Source organism: Loxodonta africana, chromosome 15 (assembly GCF_030014295.1).
Source record: "Loxodonta africana isolate mLoxAfr1 chromosome 15, mLoxAfr1.hap2, whole genome shotgun sequence".
NCBI classification, from domain to species: Eukaryota; Metazoa; Chordata; class Mammalia; order Proboscidea; family Elephantidae; genus Loxodonta; species Loxodonta africana.
The window spans coordinates 79,977,951-79,998,542 of NC_087356.1; the positions used below are offsets into that span (position 1 = coordinate 79,977,951).

At 41.6% G+C, this 20,592-nt stretch overlaps 1 protein-coding gene across 1 annotated transcript in view; it reads left to right on the forward strand.

Moving 5' to 3' along the window:
• Positions 1-20,592, forward strand: part of DSCAML1 (DS cell adhesion molecule like 1) — a 418,105-nt gene that overhangs the window by 376,588 nt on the left and 20,925 nt on the right. The window contains exon 20 of the mRNA XM_064269007.1: positions 17,166-17,305. Within this exon, the coding sequence (XP_064125077.1) occupies positions 17,166-17,305 (140 nt within the window). The remainder of the gene's footprint in view (positions 1-17,165; positions 17,306-20,592) is intronic.

A 20,592-nucleotide genomic window follows, 5' to 3' on the forward strand; every position in this document is an offset into this window, starting at 1 on the left:
GGCATATAGGCAGAGGTGAGGAAGATCTGTACTAGAGCAACAGCAGTGAAGATACAAGGTAGAGGAGTTGGGCAGGTTTAGAGAAACTCGTCAGAGGATTTCCATTTCCAGTAAGAGCAATCTAGGTAACTCAAACCCGTTCTTCTTTTTGCTGAGGACAGCTAGGAAATTCTGGATAAAATTTTTAAATACCTGCTTGAAGGCATCAGAGAGCTGACAAGAGTGAAGAATTACTGCACCAGTACCCAAGAGAGAATAAAAGCCCAGGAGGTGAGCCTGGCATTTGGATTCACTTTCCCCTGGGGACATTTGCTGAACCTGTGGGCAGTTTCTGAGAGGCTGAGCATCACTAGAAAGACAGGGAGTGGAGGACAGAGTCTGCCAGGGTGTGTAGGTCTCTCTGGTGAAGGCCCCTCACTTTGAGTTGAGACTCTGAAGAACAGTACTTTAGGAGTTGTGAACTAAAAGTAGTCAGCTCAGCTTTAAGTCATCTCAGACCTGGAAATTAGATTGAGATGACCCCAGATTACTAGTATCCCCAGGTGCCTGTCAGAAGCAAACATGAATCCTCTCTTTAGGAAGATAACATCATCTGAGGCCTCAAATTATTGCTACGAATAATTTTGTAAATACTGTGTCTGGAATACAATAAAAAATAATGGGGATAATGTGAGCAAAAACCATCAGGAAAAAAGAAAGACCCACAAGGGTTCTAAATATGGGTTTTATCAAATATAGACTTTAAAATAATTATGCTTCAAATGGCCAAGAAAAAAAAAAAAAGATTGAAATTTCAACAGAGAATTAGAAACTGTCAAATGGAAATTCGAGAACCAAAAAAATACAAACACCTAAAATTAAGAATTCAGTAGATGGGTTTAATAACAAATCAGACACAGCTGAAGAAATAATTAGTAAACCGGAAGATAAGTCAGAAGAAAATATCCAAAATGAAGCACAGAAATCAAATGGATGAAAAAATTAAAAAAGCAAGTAAGATACATAGAACAGTGATTCTCAAACTTTAAGATGCATACAAATCACTCAGGGATCATGTTAAAATTCATATCCTGATTCAGTAGGTCTAGGGTACTGGGTGGGTAGGGTGGAACCTGAGATTTTGCATCTGACATGATCCCAGGTAATGCTGCTGCTGCAGCTGCTGATCCATGGACTACATTCTGAGTATCAAGGACATAGAGGATACAGTGAGAAGAAATCCTAAAGAAGAGATGAAAGAGAATGGGGTCAAAGAGAAAATGTCTGAAAACTTTTTGAAACTGATGAAAGACATCAAGCCACAAATTCAATAAGTTCTACAAACTCCAAAAACAATAACTAAAAGAAATCCACACTGAGGCACATCATAATGAAGCTGCTGAAAGCCAAGCACAAAGGGAAAATTTTTGAAAGCAACCAGAGGAAAAGAGACACACTACCTTCAAAAGAGCAACAATTAGACTGTCAGCTAACTTCTTACCAGAAACACTGGAAGCCAGAAAAAAATGCATAATATATTTAAGATGCATAAATAAAATAGTGATCAATCTAATGATTTTATATGCAGCAAAAATATCCTTTAAGATTAAGATGAAATAAAGACATTGTAATATGAACAGAAACTGAGAGAACACCTGCCCTAGAAAAATATTAAAGGGCATTTTTTAGCTAGAAGGAAAATGATCCCAGGTGGAACCTCAGTGATGCAGGAAGTAAAAAAGAGCAATTAAATGGTGAATGTATGGGTAAATCTAAATTAATATTGACTACATAATATATTTTATTACATAAAGTGATGATGATGATAATGGTGTCTTCTCATGGGTTTAAAATATATGTCAAATTAAGATACACAGCAACAATGGCATATAAATGGGGGAGGGAGACAAGTGGAAGTTCTAAAAGTTCCTTGAACTGTCTGAGAAGAAAAGTGCCAATTACTGATATTAAATTTTCACAAGTTAAATATTCATGTTGTAATCTGTAACTACTAAAAGTAGTGAAGGACTGCATAATAGCCAAACTAATAAAGGGAGTATATAAAATATTTTTTAAAAAATACTCAATCCAAATGAAGGTACAAAAGGAAAGAGAAAGGAAAATAGAATAGGTGGGAAAAATAAAGAATAGAAAGATGGTATATTTAAATCCAAATATATAAGTAATGCACTAAAGATAAGTTAACTCAATACTACCTAAAGCAATCTACAGATACAATTCAGTCCTGATGAAAATCCAAACAGCATTCTTTGCAGAAACAGAAAAACGAATCCTCAATATTTTATAGAAGGGCAAGAGACCGATAATAGCCAAAGCAATTTTGAAGAACAAAGTAGGAGGCCTCATACACCCTGACTTCAAAACATATTACATACCTACAGTAATCAAAACAGCCTGATACTGGTTTAAAGACAGACACCTAGACCAATGGAACAGAATTGAAAAGTCAGAAATATACCCAAACATCTGTGGTCAATTGATTTTCAACAAGAGAGCCAAATCCATTCAATGGAGAAGGAACAGTGTGTTCAATAGTGGTGCTGGCAAAACAGATTATTTCCATATGCAGAAAAATGAAACAAGATCCATAACTCACATCATACACAAAAACTAATTAAAAATGGATCAAGGACCTAAATATTAAATCTAAAACCACAAAGTTCTTGGTAGAAAATATAGGAGCAAAGCTTTGGGATCTGATTTTTTTCAGTGATAGATTATCAAACACAACAATGAGTGAACAAGCAACAGAAGGCAAAATAGAAAACTGAGACCTCATAAAAGTTAAATACTCATGTTCATTGAAAGAGTAAAGAGACAGCCTACAGGCTGGGAATGAATCCTCAGGAATGATATAACTGATAAGGGTCTAATATCTAAAATATATAGAAAAATTCTGCAGCTTTACAAAAAAGACAAATAACCCAGCAAAAACTGGGCAAAGGACATGAACAGACACTTCACCGAAGAGGATATTCAAATGGCCAGCAGACACATGAAAAGATGCTCAACGTCATTAGCCATCAGAGAAATGCAAATCAAAACCACAATGAGACACCATTTCACTCCCACTAGGATGGCTAATATTAAAAAAAGAAAAACGCGCAAGACACAGCTAACTCAGAACTGAAACCACTCCTGAAGCCCACTGTCTTAGTTACTAGTGCTGCTACAACAGAAAAACCACACGTGGATGGCTTTAACAAAGAGAAATTTATTCTCTCACAGTTTGGGAGGCTAGAAGTCCAAATTTAGGGTGCCACCTCCAGAGGAAGGCTTTCTCTCTGTTTGCTCTGAGGGAAGGTCCTTGTCATCAATCTTCCCCTGGTCTAAGAGCTTCTCAGCACAGACACCGCAGGTCCAAAGGACATACTCCTCTCTTGGTTCTTCATTATTGGTGGTAGGAGGTCCCCATTCTCTCTGATCAATTCTCTCGCTTTTATATTTCAAAAGAGATTAACTCAAAATACAACCTTATTTGGTAGATTGAGTCTTGCCTTATTAACATAACTCCTCATTAGCATCATAGAGGTAGGATTTACAACACATAGGAAAATCACATCAAATGACAAAATGGTGGACAATCAATCACACAATGCTGGGAATCATGGCCTAGCGAAATTGGCACACATTTTTGGTGGACACGATTCAATCCATAACACACAACTTATCAGACAAAAATTTGTTGTCGTTAGGTGCCATTGAGTTGGTTCTGACTCATAGTGACACTATGCACAATAGAACAAAACGCTGCCTGGTCCTGCACCATCCTCACAATCGGTGTTATGCTTGAGCCCATTGTTGCAGCCACTGTGTCAATTCATCTTGTTGTGGGTCTTCCTCTTTTTCTCTGTCCCTCTACTTTACCTGGCATGATGTCCTTCTCCAGATTAGACAGGCCTATAAAACAATAAACATGTGAAGAACGTGTTTCTTAATTCAATCAAATATACAAAACCAAATGGGGGAGGGCGGAGCCAAGATGGCGGACTAGACAGACGCTACCGTCCAGCCCTCTGTACAACAAAGACCCCAAAAAACAGGTGAAACAAGTGTATTTGTGACAAGCTGGGAGCCCTGAGCATCAAAGGCAAGCTTAGACAACAAACTGAGGGGCAGGGGAAGGAAGAGACCGTTCAGAAGCGGAGAGGAGTTGCCGGACCTGAATCACAGGGAGACCTCAGGCACCATCCCCGGAAGGGCGGTGGCCGCAGTGGCAGGCTGGTCCTAGCATTCAGCCACAGTTTTCTCAGGGACAAGCAGCAGCCACGCAACCCACTCACACATCCGGAACCTAAGGAGAACGGCGCTCTCGGCAAAAGCTAAGTACTTCCGTATATTTTACCACGTTCCCTCCACCCCCAAGTTGGCTTCAGCAGCTGAATCCCTGGGCCTGAGATAGACCCTGGTGAGCACCTAGAGCCATCCTCCCCGCCTTGGAGAAGGAAAAAATTTGCAAATGGGGGAAAAAGATAATTTGCTAGCTCCATTAACCAGGGGAGCTCAGAACAGAAGTGGCTCCTGCCCAGGCATAAACCGTCTGTGGACCTTTGAGCACCTTTCCCTTCTGCATGGACCTGTGTGGGCCTATTTTCAGAGAATAGGCCCTTGTTGGCAGACTCCAACCATTTCAGCTGTGCGGTGGAGAGGTGGGTGTTTGACGTCTGACATTGCTTTGCCTATTAAGCAAGGTCCTCACCTACCCACGACAGGGGTCCAAAGATAACTGGTACCTTCCAGTCCTTACAACCAAAAACATTGGGTGCCCACGGTCCCTCTGCAGAACCCACCCACCAGCATGCTCTAGGGAACAGAGACACGTTTTCCTCAGAGACACTTGGGGGTCTGTTCTCAGCCCCCTGCCTTGTTCAGAGCGTGACCCCCTGCTGCAATCAGATACTGGTATATACACCAATCACCCCTGCCCCTCTAAGACTGTACAACAGAGCCTGTACCACACATTTGATATCAGCTACCTGGAAACCTGAGCTGAATTCATACAAGAAAACTGAATGGGCTCCTAGACTGACGTACCTGATAACAGCTCTAGCCAGCTGGGGACAGGACACCAGAGCTCCAAAGGTGAAAAGAATCAAGCTAGCTCACTCAAGCAACCCATAGGGGTATACCAAAACAAAACAAAGCAAGCAGCTACAACACAGTAAGCAAGCATAAACTAAACACAATAACTTATAGATGGCTTGGAGACAACAGTCGATATCAAGTCACATAAAGAAACAGACCATGATCACCTCAACAGGATCTCAAAACAAAGAATCCAGGGATCTTCTAGATGAAAGTGCATTCCTGGAATTACCTGATGCAGAATACAAAAGTTTAATATATAGAACTCTTCAAAACATCAGGAAGGAAATGAGGCAATACACAGAACAAGCCAAGGAACACATGGATAAAGTAACTGAAGAAATTAGAAAGATTATTCAGGAACATAATGAAAAGTTTAATAAGCTGGAAAAATCCATAGACAGACAGCAATCAGAAATTCAGAAGATTAACAATAAAATTACAGAATTAGATAACTCAGTAGAAAGTCAGAGGAGCAGAACTGAGCAAGTAGAAGCTAGAATTTCTGAACTCGAAGATAAATCACTTGGCACTAATATATTTGAAGAAAAATCAGATAAAAGAATTTTAAAAAATGAAGAAACCTTAAGAGTCATGTGGGACTCTATCAAGAGAAATGACCTACGAGTGATTGGAGTACCAGAACAGGGAGGGATAACAGAAAATACAGAGAAAATTGTTGAAGATTTGTTGGCAGAAAACTTCCCTGATATTGTGAAAGATGAGAAGATAGCTATCCAAGATGCTCATCAAACTCCACATAAGGTAGATCTTAAAAGAAAGTCACCAAGACTTATTATAATCAAGCTTGCCAAAACCAAAGATAAAGAGAGAATTATAAGAGCAGCGAGGGATAAATGAAAAGTCACCTACAAAGGAAAGCCAATAAGAATAAGCTCAGACTACTCCGCAGAAACCATGCAGGCAAGAAGGCAATGGGATGACATATTTAAAAAATTGAAGGAAAAAAATTCCCTGCCAAGAATCATATATCCAACAAAACCGTCTCTTAAATATAAAGGTGAAATTAAGACATTTCCAGATAAACACAAGTTGAGGGAATTCGTAAAAATCAAACCAAAACCAAAAGAAATACTAAAGGGAGTTCTTTGGTTAGAAAATCAATAATATCAGGTATCAACCCAAGACTAGAGCACTGGGCAGAGCAACCAGAAGTCAACCCAGACAGGGAAATCCAAAAAAACAAAGCAAGATTATTAAAAAAGAAAAAAAAAAAAGGCCAAAACAGGGTAACAGCGATGTTATTATATAAAAGAAGACAACATTAAAATAATAAAGATGGACTAAGAAATGTAATCATACACCTTCCATATGGAGAGGAAGATACGGCTATTCAAAGAAATAAAGGTTAGTTTTAAATTTAGAAAAATAGGGGTAAATAATAAGGTAACCACAAAGGAGACAAACTATCCTACACATCAAAATAAAGTACAAGAAAAAAATAGAGACTCAGCAGAAACAAAATCAACAACAACAAATATGAGGAAAGGACAATATATAAAGAAAATCTACTCAGCACATAAAATCAAGTGGGAAAAAGAAACTGTCAACACACAAAAAAAGACAACAAAATGATAGCACTAAATTCATACCTATCCATAATTACCCTGAATGTAAATGGACTAAATGCACCAATAAAGAGACAGACAGTGGCAGCATGGATTAAAAAATAAGATCTGTCTATATGCTGCCTACAAGAGACACACCTTAGACTTAGAGACACAAACAAACTAAAACTCAAAAGATGAAAAAAAAAATATATCAAGCAAACAACAATCAAAAAAGACCAGGAGTGGGAATATTAATTTCTGACAAAATAGACTTTAAAGTTAAATCCATCAGAAAGGATAAGGAAGGATGCTATATAATGATTAAAGGGACAATACACCGAGAAAATATAACCGTATTAAATATTTATGCACCCAGTGACAGGGCTGCAAGATACATAAAACAAACTCTATCAGCACTGAAAAGTGAGATAGACAGCACCACGATAATAGTAGGAGACTTCAACACACCATTTTCGGTGAAGGACAGGACATCCAGAAAGTTCCATACAGACACGGAAGATCTAAATGCCACAATCAACCAAGTTGACCTCGTAGACATATACAGAACACTCCACCCAACAACAGTCAAGTATACTTTCTTTTCTAGTGCACATGGAACATTCTCCAGACCACATATTAGGTCACAAAACAAGCCTTAGCAGAATTCAAAACATTGAAATATTACAAAGCATCGTCTCTGACCATAAGGCCATAAAAGTGGAAATCAATAACGGGAAAAGAAATTGAACACTTGGAAACTGAACAATACCCTGCTGCAAAAAGACTGGATTATAGAAGACACTAAAGATGGAATAAAGAAATTCAGAGAATCCAGTGAGAGTGAAAACACTTCCTATCAGAACCTTTGGGACACAGCAAAAGCAGTGCTCAGAGGCCAATTTATATCAATAAATGCACACATCCAAAAAGAAGAAAGGGCCAAAATCAAAGAATTATCCCTACAACTTGAACAAAAAGAGAGCAAAAAAAGAAACCCACAGTCACCAGAAGAAAACAAATAATAAAAATTAGAGCTGAACTAAATGAAATAGAAAACAGAAAAACAATTGTAAGAATTAACAAGACCAAAAGCTGGTTTTTTGAAAAACTCAATAAAATTGATAAACCACTGGCCAAACTGACAAAAGAAAAACAGGAGCGGAAGCAAATAACCACAATAAGAAACGAGATGGGCGATATTACAACAGACCCAACTGAAATTAAAAGAATCATATCAGATTACTATGAAAAACTATACTCAAACAAATTTGAAAACCTAGAAGAAATGGATGAATTCCTAGAAACACACTACCTACCTAAACTAACACAAACAGAGGTAGAACTACTAAATAGACCCATAACAAAAGAAGAGATTGAAACGGTAATCAAAAAACTCCCAACAAAAAAAAAAGCCCTGGTCCAGATGGCTTCACGGCAGAGTTCTACCAAACTTTCAGAGAAGAGTTAACACCACTACTACTAAAGGTATTTCAGAGCATAGAAAAGGATGGAATACGCCCAAACTCATTCTATGAAGCCACCATATCCCTGATACCAAAACCAGGTAAAGACACCACAAGAAAAGAAAATTATAGACCTATATCCCTCATGAATGTAGATGCAAAAATCCTCAACAAAATTCTAGCCAATACAATTCAACAACATACCAAAAAAATAATTCACCATGACCAAGTGGGATTCATACTAGGTGTGCAGGGATGGTTCAACATTAGAAAAACAATTAATGTAATCCACCACATGAATAAAACAAAAGACAAGAATCACTTGATTTTATCAATTGATGCAGAAAAGGCATCTGACAAAGTTCAACACTCATTCATGACAAAAACTCTCAGCAAAATAGGAATAGAAGGAAAATTCCTTAACATAATAAAGGGCATTTATACAAAGCCAACAGCCAACATCGCCCTAAATGGAGAAAGCCTGAAGACATTCCCATTGAGATCGGGAATCAGACAAGGATGCCCTTTATCACCACTCTAATTCAACATTGTGCTGGAAGTCCTAGCCAGAGCAATTAGGCTAGATAAAGAAATAAGGGGCATCCAGACTGGCAAGGAAGAAGTAAAAGTATCTCTATTTGCAGATGACATGATCTTATACACAGAAAACCCTAAGGAATCCTCCAGAAAACTACTGAAACTAATAGTTCAGCAGAGTATCAGGATACAAGATAACCAAACAAAAATCAGCTGGATTCTGCTACACCAACAAAAAGAACATCAAAAAGGAAATCATCAAATCAATGCCATTTACAGTAGCCCCCAAGAAGATAAAATACTTAGGAATAAATCTTACCAGAGATGTAAACGACTTATACAAAGAAAACTACAGTACACTTCTGCAAGAAACCAAAAGAGACTTACATAAGTGGAAGAACATACCTTGCTCATGCATAGGAAGACTTAACATTATAAAAATGTCTATTCTACCAAAAGCGATCTATACATTTAATGCAATTCTGATCCAAATCCCAGCGACATTCTTTAATGAGATGGAGAAACAAATCACTAACTTCATATGGAAGGGAAAGAAGCCCTGGATAAATAAGGCATTACTGAAAAAGAAGAACAAGGTGGGAGGCCTTACTTTACCTGATTTTAGAACCTGTTTTTTGGATTATACCACCACAGTAGTCAAAACAGCCTGGTACTGGTACAACAACAGATACATGGACCAATGGAACAGAATTGATAATCCAGACATAAATTCATCCACATATGAGCAGTTGATATTTGACAAAGGCCCCAAAACAGTTAAGTGGGGAAAAGACAGTCTTTTTAACAAACATTGCTGACATAACTGGATATCCATCTGCAAAAAAAATGAAACAAGACCCATACCTCACTCTGTGCACAAAAACTAACTCAAAATGGATCAAAGACCTAAATATAAAATCTAAAATGATAAAGATCATGGAAGAAAAAATAGGGACAACATTAGGAGCCCTAACACATCACATAAACAGTACACAAAACATTATAAAGAATTTCAAAGAAAAACTAGATAACTGGGAGCTCCTAAAAATCAAACACCTATGCTCATCCAAAGACTTCATCAAAAGAGTAAAAAGACTACCTACAGACTGGGAAAAAGTTTTTAGCTATGACATTTCTGATCAGCGCCTGATACTGCAAATACTCATCTGCAAAAAGACAAATAAGTCAATTAAAAAATGGGCGAAAGATATGAATAGACACTTCACTAAAGAAAACACTCAGGTAGCTAACAGATACATGAGGAAATGTTCACGATCATTAGCCATTAGAGAAATGCAGATCAAAACTACAATGAGATTTCATCTCACTCCAAAAATGAGATTTCATCTCACTCCAACAAGGCTGGCATTAATCCAAAAAACACAAAATAATAAATGTTGGAGAGGCTGTGGAGAGATTGGAACACTTCTACACTGCTGGTGGGAATGTAAAATGGTACAACCACTTTGGAAATCGATTTGGGGCTTACTTAAAAAGCTAGAAATAGAACTACCATACGATCCAACAATCCCACTCCTTGGAATATACCCTAGAGAAATAAGAGCCTTTACACGAACAGATATATGCACACCCATGTTTATTGCAGCACTGTTTACAATAGCAAAAACATGGAAGCGACCAAGGTGTCCATCGATGGATGTATGGTTAAATAAATTATGGTATATTCACACAATGGAATACTATGCATCAATAAAGAACAGTGAGGAATCTGGGAAACATTTCATAACATGGAGGAACCTGGAAGGCATTATGCTGAGTGAAATTAGTCAGTTGCAAAAGGACAAATATTGTATGAGGCCACTATTATAAGATCTTGAGAAATAGTTTAAACTGAGAAGAAAACATTCTTTTGTGGTTACGAGAGGGGGCGGGGGGGAGGGTAGGAGGGGGCATTCACTAATTAGATAGTAGATAAGAACTACTTTGGGTGAAGGGAAAGACAGCACACGATACAGGGGAGGTCAGCACAATTGGACTAAACCAAAAGCAAAGAAGTTTTCTGAATAAACTGAATGCTTTGAAGGCCAGCGTAGCAGGGGCAGGGGTCTGGGGACCATGGTTTCAGGGGACATCTAAGTCAATTGGCAAAATAAAATCTATTAAGAAAACATTCTGCATCCCACTTTGAAGAGTGGCGTCTGGGGTCTTAAACGCTAGCAAGCAGCCATCTAAGATGCATCAATTGGTCTCAACCCACCTGGAGCAAAGGAGAATGAAGAACACCAAGGACACAAGGCGATTACGAGCCCAAGAGACAGAAAGAGCCACAGGAACCAGAGACTACATCAGCCTGAGACCAGAAGAACTAGATGGTGCCTGGCTAGAACCAATGACTGCCCTGACAGGGAACACAACAGAGAACCCCTGAGGGAGCAGGAGAGCAGCGGGATGCAGACTCCAAATTCTCATAAGACCAGACTTAACGGTCTGACTGAGACTAGAAGGACCCCGGTGGTCATGGCCCCCAGACCTTCTGTTGCCACAGGATAGGAACCATTCCCGAAGCCAACTCTTCAGACATGGACTGGACAATGGGTTGGAGAGGGATGCTGGTGAGGAGTGAGCTTCTTGGATCAGGTGGACACTTGAGACTATGTTGGCATCTCCTGCCTGCAGGGGGGATGAGAGGGTGGAGGGGGTTAGAAGCTGGTGAAATGGACACGAAAAGGGAGAGTGGAGGGAGAGAGCGGGCTGTCTTATTAGGGGGAGTGTAATTGGGGGTTTGTAGCAAGGCGTATATGGGTTTTTGTGTGAGACTGACTTGATTTGTAAACTTTCACTTAAAGCGCAATAAAAATTATAAAAACTGAAAAAAAAAAAAAAAAACAAATGGGGAACTCCTCCCCTAAAGCAAGATGCGAAGGCAGAAAGGGACAGGAAAACTGGACAAATGGACATGGGGAACCTGGGGTAGAAAGGGGGAGAGTGCTGTCACATTGTGGGGATTGCAACCAGTGTCACAAAACAAGGAGTGTACACATTTTTGAATGAGAAACTAACTGGAGCTGTAAACTTTCCCTGAAAGCACAATTAAATAAATAAATAACAAATGTTGGAGGGGATGTGGAGAAATTGAACCCTTCCTCTCTGCTGGTGGGAATGCAAAATGGTACAGCCATTATGGAAAATAGTTTGGCGGGTCCTCAAAAAAGCTAGAGGTAAAGCTGCCATGTGACTGAGCAATTCCAGTCCTAGGTATATACCCTTGGGATCTAATATAAGTGACAAGAATAGACATATGCACACCTATGTTCATTGCAGCACTATTCACAATAGCAAAAAGATGGAAACAACCCAAGTGCCCATCAACAGATGAATGGATAAGTAAAATGAGGAAAATACATACAGTGGAATACTACTCAATAATAAAGAAAAATGAGTTTCCAAACATCTTACAATGTGGATGAACCTGGAGGAAATTGTGTTGAACAAAATAAGTCAATCACAAAAAGACAAATATTATGTTGTCACTTTTATGAAATGACATGAATAGGTAAATATACAGAAACTAATGTTCATTATTAGTGGTTGTGGAGAGTGGGGGTGGGAGAAGTACTTCATAGATGTCGTTAGGTGCTGTCAAGTCGGTTCGGACTCATAGTGACCCTACAGGACAGAGTAGAACTGCCCCATAGGGTTTCCAAGGAGCAGCTGGTGGATTTCAACTGCTAACCTTTTTGTTAGCAGCCAAGTTCTTAACCGCTATGCCACCAGGGCCCCACTCCATAGGTAGTAGTCATGTATTGTTAATAGAAATGGGAAAGGTGGCACAATATATGGGTGAAATTTGCACAGCATGACTGATATAACTAATGTCAGTAAGTTGTACAGAGGGAAAAGGGATGAATGGGCAAACGCTAGGTTGTGTATGGTTTTACAGCAATAACAACAACCAAAAATGGGAGGGGGGCTACAGATGCTGATACTAATTAGCCATAACCAATCACCTCATGGCATTAGTTCCCTTGGTTTGGTAACTTAGGGCTGTGGTCTCATGGGACAATCCAGTTAATTGGCATAATATAACTTGGAAAGTTTAAATTCTACCTCCCATTATGGTAAGTAACATCTGGGGTCTTAAAAGCTTACAAGCAGCCCTCTAAGATATGGCTATTGGTCTTTATTTGCCTGGAACAAAAGAGAAAGAAGGAAAACCAAGAATCAGAGAAGAAATTGGACTACCAGACTAATTGTCTGCATGACCACTGCCTCCAGCTTAAGACCAGAAGAACTAGATGGTGCCCAGCTACCACTACCAAACGTTCTGCTCAGCAACACAGTAGATGAATCGTGATAAAAGGGAGAAAATATGAAACAGAACTTCAAATTCTTAAAAAATCTGGACTTACTGGACCTATTGAGGCCAGAAGAGTCTCCAACACTACGGCCGTGAGTTGCTCTTCAATCCTGGAATTGAAACTATCCCCTGAAGTCACCTTTAGACTAAATAATATTTTGGCCCAAAGAGTAAAGATTGTCACCCTTGAGTATTGCATTTATATGTGTGTGTATGCATGTGTATGAGTTGATTCCGACTCATAGCAACCCTATAGCACAGAGTAGAACTGCCCCATAGAGTTTCCAAGGCTGTAAATCTTTGTAGAAGCAGACTGCCACGTCTTTCTCCCACAGAGCGGCTGGTGGGTTCGAACCACCAACTTTTTGGTTAGCAGCTGAGTATTTAACCATTGCACCACCAGGGATATATACATATATACATACATGTACATATATACATATATACACACACACATATATATATAACAGCTGGAGATGGAAAACCAAAAGGGAAGAACACGCTCAGCATTTCTCAAGCTGAAAGAACTGAAGAAAAAATTCAAGCCTCGAGTTGCAATAGTGAAGGATTCCGTGGGGAAAATATTAAACGACACAAGAAGGATCAAAAGAAGATGGAAGGAATATACAGAGTCTTTAAACCAATAAGAATTAGTCGATGTTCAACCATTTCAAGAGGTGGCATATGATCAGGAACCGATGGCACCGAAGGGAGAAGCCCAAGCTGCTCTGAAGGCATTGGTGAAAAACAAGGCTCCAGGAATTGACAGAATATCAGTTGAGATGTTTCAAGAAACAGACGCAGCGCTGGAGGTGCTCACTCGTCTATGCCAAGAAATATGGAAGACAGTTTCCTGGCCAACTGATTGGAGGAGATCCATATTTATGCCTGTTCCCAAGAAATGTGATCCAACCAAATGTGGAAATTATAGAACGATATCATTAATATCACACGCAAGCAAAAGTCTGCTGAAGATCATTCAAAATCGGCTGCAGCAGTATATCAACAGGGAACTGCCAGAAATTCAGGCTGGTTTCAGAAGAGGACATGGAACCAGGGATATCATTGCTGATGTCAGATGGATCCTGGCTGAAAGCAGAGAATACCAGAAGGATGTTTACCTGTGTTTTATTGACTATGCAAAGGCATTCGACTGTGTGGATCGTAACAAACTATGGATAACACTGTGAAAAATGGGAATTCCAGAACACTTAATTGTGCTCATGAGGAACCTTTACATAGATCAAGAGGCAGTTCGGACAGAACAAGGGGATACTGACTGGTTTAAAGTCAGGAAAGGTGTGCGTCAGGGTTGTATTCTTTCACCATACCTATTTAATCTGTATGCTGAACAAATAACCCGAGAAGCTGGACTATATGAAGAAGAATGGGGCATCAGGATTGGAGGAAGACTCATTAACAACCTGTGTTGTACAGATGACACAACCTTGCTTGCTGAAAGTGAAGAGGACTTGAAGCACTTACTAATGAAGATCAAAGACCACAGCCTGCAGTATGGATTACACCTCAACATAAAGAAAACAAAAATCCTCACAATTGGACCAATAAGCAACATCATGATAAATGGAGAAGAGATCGAAGTTGTCAAGGATTTCATTTTACTTGGATCCACAATCAATAGCCATGGAAGCAGCAGTCAAGAAATCAAAAGACACATTGCATTGGGCAAATCTGCTGCAAAGGACCTCTTTAAAGTGTTGAAGAGCAAAGATGTCACCCTGAAGACTAAGGTGCCCCTCGCCCAAGCCGTGGTATTTTCAATCACAGCATATGCATGTGAAAGCTGGACAATGAATAAGGAAGACCGAAGAAGAGTTGACGCCTTTGAACTGTGGTGTTGGCGAAGAATATTGACTATACCATGGACTGCCAAAAGAACGAACAAATCTGTCTTGGAAGAAGTGCGGCCAGAATGCTCTTTAGAGGCAAGATGGTGAGACTGCATCTTACATACTTTGGACATGTTATCAGGAGGGATCAGTCCCTGGAGAAGGACATCATGCTCGTCAGAGTACAGGGTCAGCAGAAAAGAGAAAGACCCTCAACGAGGCGGATTGACACAGTGGCTGCAACAATGAGCTCAAGCATAACAACCATCGTAAGGATGGCGCAGGACCGGGCAGTGTTCCGTTCTGTTGTGCGTGGGGCCGCTGTGAGTCAGAGCCGACTCGACAGCATCTAATAACAACAACAACTAAACAACTATATATATATATATATATATATATATATATATATATATATGACCACCAAAGGGGCAAAAGCTATTTTATAGCATAGATGAGAAGGTTGAGGGTCAGGGAGATTAAGTAAATGGAAGTGAAACAACTAGAATAGAAATAACAAGCATGTTGACACAATGTGAAGAATGCAACCATGTAACTAACGTCACTGATCGTTATGTCTAGAAACTGGAACGCAAGCTGGTTTTACTGTGTGTATTTTCACCAGAAACAAAATTAAATTAAAAAAAAAAATTGACTGAATTCTCCAACTTAAAGATGAAGCTTGTCAGACCAGTTGGTGAAAAAACAAAATCCTGTTTACAGGAGCCATCTAAAAAAACATAAGGGCATAGAAAAGTTCAGTGTGAAAGGCTGGAAAATCATAAAAGACATACTTTGCAAAACTGTCCAAGCAGAAACTGAAATATTAATTTAAGACAAAAAGCATTGTTAGAGATAAGGAAGGACACTTCGTAATGATAAAAGGCTCAATTTGCAAGGCAGATAAAACAATTCTAAATTAGTACGCACTTAATAACATAACCTCAAAATATATAAAAACAAAAACCAACCAAACTACGAGAAGACATAGACAAATTCACAGTCATAGTGGGAGATTTTAACACACCTCTCTCAGTAAATGATAGAAAAAAACAAGCCTGCAAGGACAGAGAAATTTGAACACTACAATTAGCACTCTAGCCCCAGTGGACACCCATAGAACCCTGCAGCCCACAACTGCAGAGACACATGGCAAAGATGGAATGACAGCACTGTGGCAGTGATGGAGGACAGAATCAAGGATGATATCCAGCTTCTAGGCTTGGGCCCCTAGATGGGTGATGACCATATTATCTATTTATTTTACTTAATCCAGAATTTTTGAGCACTTACTGGATACAAAACATTGAGGTAGGTGCTAGAAGCTGAGAGTTGGGAAAGGGAGTGCATAAGTAGTAATCGTTACGATCTAGTGAGAGTCTTGCACTGTGCAAAGTGCTTTATTTTAATCAGCACTAATTTTCACAACAGTCCTTTCATGTAGCTATTATGATCTCCACTGTATAGATGGGGAAATCGAGGCTCAGGGGGTAAAATTAATTGAATAGAATACCATCACTATCCCTCAAGGAGCCTAATATCTCCCAGGGAGGAAGACAAGTATATCACCAATACACAGGAGAGATTAAGATGGGGAGTGTGGGCTGAGACAGGAAGCTCCCAATTTCCAAGACAAGTCCTGGAGATCACGGTGAGACCAGGCATGCCCTTCAAAAGAGGGTGTGGGGAGCTCAGAGGCAGTATTAGTTGGGATCCACTTAGGATAGCTTTCCCAGCCACTTCTAATGTAGACTTTCCTTCCTGAAAACAGGGCCCAGGCAACACCCATAGGTCAGTGCCCTGGGCAGGTGTCAGGGCACACAGTCACTCAATAGTTGACCACTGGCCCTTGATCCTCAGACAGAGGCCTGCTCTGTGAGTCTCTGGGATTGTGGTCCCAGCCTCAAGGGCTCAAACACCAAAAGAAGAGCAAAGTGACCAGTGTGCTCAACCTAAATACGGGCTTTTAGTTATCAAGAGCATTGGGGGGAAGGAAAAGAGGGTGTGTCAGAGCCTTAAGGGTCAGGGTAAATTCCCAGGGTGTTCTGTTTCTCTCTTATTTATCCTAAGTCCTTGGTGTTCTAGCCAAACAATTTTCAAGGTGACTGCTCCCAATGTCTCCCTCTTGAAGACTGTCACAGGCCCCACATGACCACCTTTCTACTCCAACCTGTTTGCCATGCTGGAACCTTCCCCTTTCAACCATATCTCGAGGATACCTCCTCCAGGAAGCCCACCCAGATGGATCTGCCTCACTCCCGCCCCCCCCCACACACTCTTTCATTCTTTCCCAAAGGCTATGCTCCTCCTTTCCCTGTACTGACCCAGTCTTCTCCCTGCTCAGTTCCAGGCCCCCCCGCTGGCATCAAGGCAGTCCCTTCATCAGCCAGCAGTGTGGTTGTGTCTTGGCTCCCTCCCACCAAGCCCAATGGGGTCATCCGAAAGTACACCATCTTCTGCTCCAGCCCTGGATCTGGCCAGCCGGTAAGTGGAACTCAGGCCAGAATGATGAAGGGCTGGAGAAAGGGCAAGGTGCCCGCAGGTCAGCTGGGTTCCAGCCCAGACCTCAGCTGGTTGTATCTGCATCTCTACCTGGATCCAAGCGTAAGAATGGGTGCTGTCACCCAAGAGGAATCAAACCCTTACCCAATGTCCGTTTGGCTCAGTCCTCTGTTCCCGAGGCTGCCAGAATGTCACAAGACCCCAGAGGCTCCTTTGAGACAAGTGAGTCGTGGCCAAGTAGGCAGGGTAAAAGGGAAGCCTGGGTCTCCCCTCTTCTGGGCTAGCAAGCCCCAGGGCTGTTGGCTGGAGACTGGCTGGGCCGTGGCCTCTGGGAGTGCATCTCAGCACCGCAGGTTTGCGCTTGAAGGTGCTGCTGGAGCTCTGGCCTGAGTGGCCTCTTCAGTGAGGGAGGAGGAAAGACGGGTGACAGCTGAGAGAAGGCAAGGGCACTTCGCTCTGGGCCAGTGCCTGGGCCCAGCATAGTGGGGGAGACACTGCAATGTTTGTCCACACCCTGGGAGTGGGGCATGCTGGAGCACAGCAGGAGGATAGCCCCTGCCCTTCCGCTGAGTGCTCAGACCCAAGGGGTCACAGGGCCCACGGAGGGTAGGAGTACAGGGGGTGGGTGCAGTGGGAAACCCATAACCATAATATGCGTCTTTCCTCTGCCTCTTTCAGTATCTCCAGCCATTCAACTACACAGTTCCACTGAGGCCCTGCCCAGAGCAGACCCGTTCTAGTTACTCTAGCTCCTCCTCCAGGGGGCTCTCCCAGATTGACCTTGCCTCAGCTCTCCCAGTCTAGTGGAGGGGACAGAGGGAAGTACTAAGGGCTGTGAGTGCTGTCGCAGAGATGTGCTCAGGGCTGGGCGAGCGCAGAGGAGGAGGAAGGGGCTGGCGTCTCCCTCCGTCAACGACTGTGGTCAGCCAGAGCATCTGCAGATGAGCTTTCGCAGCTAGAGAGCTGTCCTGGAATTGCTCAGTAATTGTGTCATCATCTCTTCCTATTCCCTTTGGGCTCCTGTGTTGTTTCCGAATTTCCATCCAAGTGGTAGGTGGCCCAGCTCCTAGAGAGTGAGGCCAGAGTTCTATTACCGTAGGAGATGCCCAGAAACAACTGGTCCCTGTTTTCTCGATCCTCACGGCCATGGCCTCACTTGCAGAAAAGTCCACGTGTCATAACTGGACAGCTCCACGAATTTTCACAAAACACCCAAGCAACCAGCATCCAGAGCAGGGAACAGAACACCACAACACCCCAGAGGCCCCCTCATGCCCCTTCTAGTCACTACCCTCCCCAGCAAGGGTAACCACCATCCCAACCTCAACACCATAGATCAGTGTTGCCTCTTCTTGTCCTTTATGTAAACAGAGTCATATCTTATGTCTGCTTCTTTTAGTCAACATTGTGCTGGTGAGTTTCATCCATACTGTTGTGTGTAGTTATAGCTCACTCTCATTTCTGTACAGTTTTCCATTGTGTGCATATACTAGAATTTATTTGGTCTTTATGCTATCCATTGACAAGCATTTGAGTAGTTTTCGGTTTGGGGCGATCACAAAGAGTGCTGCTGTGAACATCCTTGTACATGTCTGTTGGTGCTCGTGTACACACATTTCTGCCAGGTGTGTACCTAGAAGGGGAATAGCTAGGCCATAGGGTCTGCAAATGTTAGCTTGAGAACATCTCACCACTGCCTCATAGTTGTACCAATCATACCCCACTCACAGTGAACGAGTTCCACTTACCATATCTGTGAACACTTAGTATTTTCCAGTCTGTGTTTCAGCCATGCCGTCTGCCGCCCCTTCTCTCCGTCTGCCCGTCATGCATGCACACATGCACACACACTCACACAAATCCACACATACCAGGCTTTTGTTACACTAAGCTTTCCACCACTCTGGACACTCACTGTGCCTTCTCCCATCTGCATACCTTTGCCCCGACAGTCCCTACCCTGGCATACTCTTTGTTCCTCCATCGCACGCTGAATGAGTTGGATGGCAACCAGTTGTTTACATATCTGTCTTCTGCACTAATCTGTGAGGCCCTGTGAAGACGGGGACAGCATCTTTTCATCTTTGGATCCCCAGTGCCAAACACTGTGCCTGAAACATCATGGTTGCTAAATGCATGTTCGATGAATAAATGACTAGCAGCCAGGCATTTGTAAAGCCTTATATACATGGGCAAGTCTCCCTTCATAAGTGGGTGGGAAATGATAATCATTCTCTAGCTTGGGTTTTTGCAGTCATTTCCTCTTTCGATAATGAAATCTTTCAAAGGGGTTGGTGTCCAGGAGTTCAGCCTTCTCATTAAAGGCTTCAGGAGCCTCCAGCAGACTGATTAGAATTCTTTCTCAGGCCTCAGAACAGAGCTCCTGGTCCCCCATCCCCTCCTTCTGCTGCCAGAGACACTGGACCCCCTCAATATCCTCTTCCATCTGGGCATTTAGGAACCTCCTCTCTCCCGGGGAGATTTCCCAGCAGACGGTGTCACACTGGGCAGGTCTGCTAGTGTGAAGAGCACGTGGTGGAGGAGTGGAGGTGGCTAGCTTAGTGAGGGACCCGGGACATACCCACCACGTGTGACATCATCACTTTGCACAAATATATTCCACATTCCACGTACAAACTCATTTATGAAAGACAGCTCCAGAATGGGTGTGTGTGTGTGCGTGTGTGTGCGCGTGTGTGTGTATACGCTAAGGGTGAAGGCACGTATGCGTATATGTGATAATGCAAAAAGTTGGGTATACATGTGGGGTTAGAGGCAGATGTCTGTGAGTCTGAGTGTGCTCGCACACGCTGGTGGGAGCGTATGGACTTGCACACATGGACTCCTCAGAACAGACACATGGACGTGAGTATGACATTAGCTTGTGGGAGGTTACTCTCTGGGGAAGCCAGAGCTACAACGAGGCCTGTTAGAAAATTTATCAAATATTTTACAAAGTTTATTGCCTTTTTCTGAGTATAAAAGGAACGCAGTTTCATTGTAGAAAATTTCATAAAATATATAATAAAGAGGAAAGCAAAAATTACGTGTACCCTCCCTCCCTAAAGGTAAATGCACTGGTAACATTTTGCCACGTAGCTGTCCAGGCTACTCTCTTTCTCCCTCTATACATATATACACACACATGTATTTTATGATGGTTTTTTAGAAACAAAATTAAAAGTAAACTTTACATAATATTATGTAATCTCCTTTTTTCCGCATGGTTTTATATGTAGGCACTTTCCCATACCAGCAAATATCCTTTT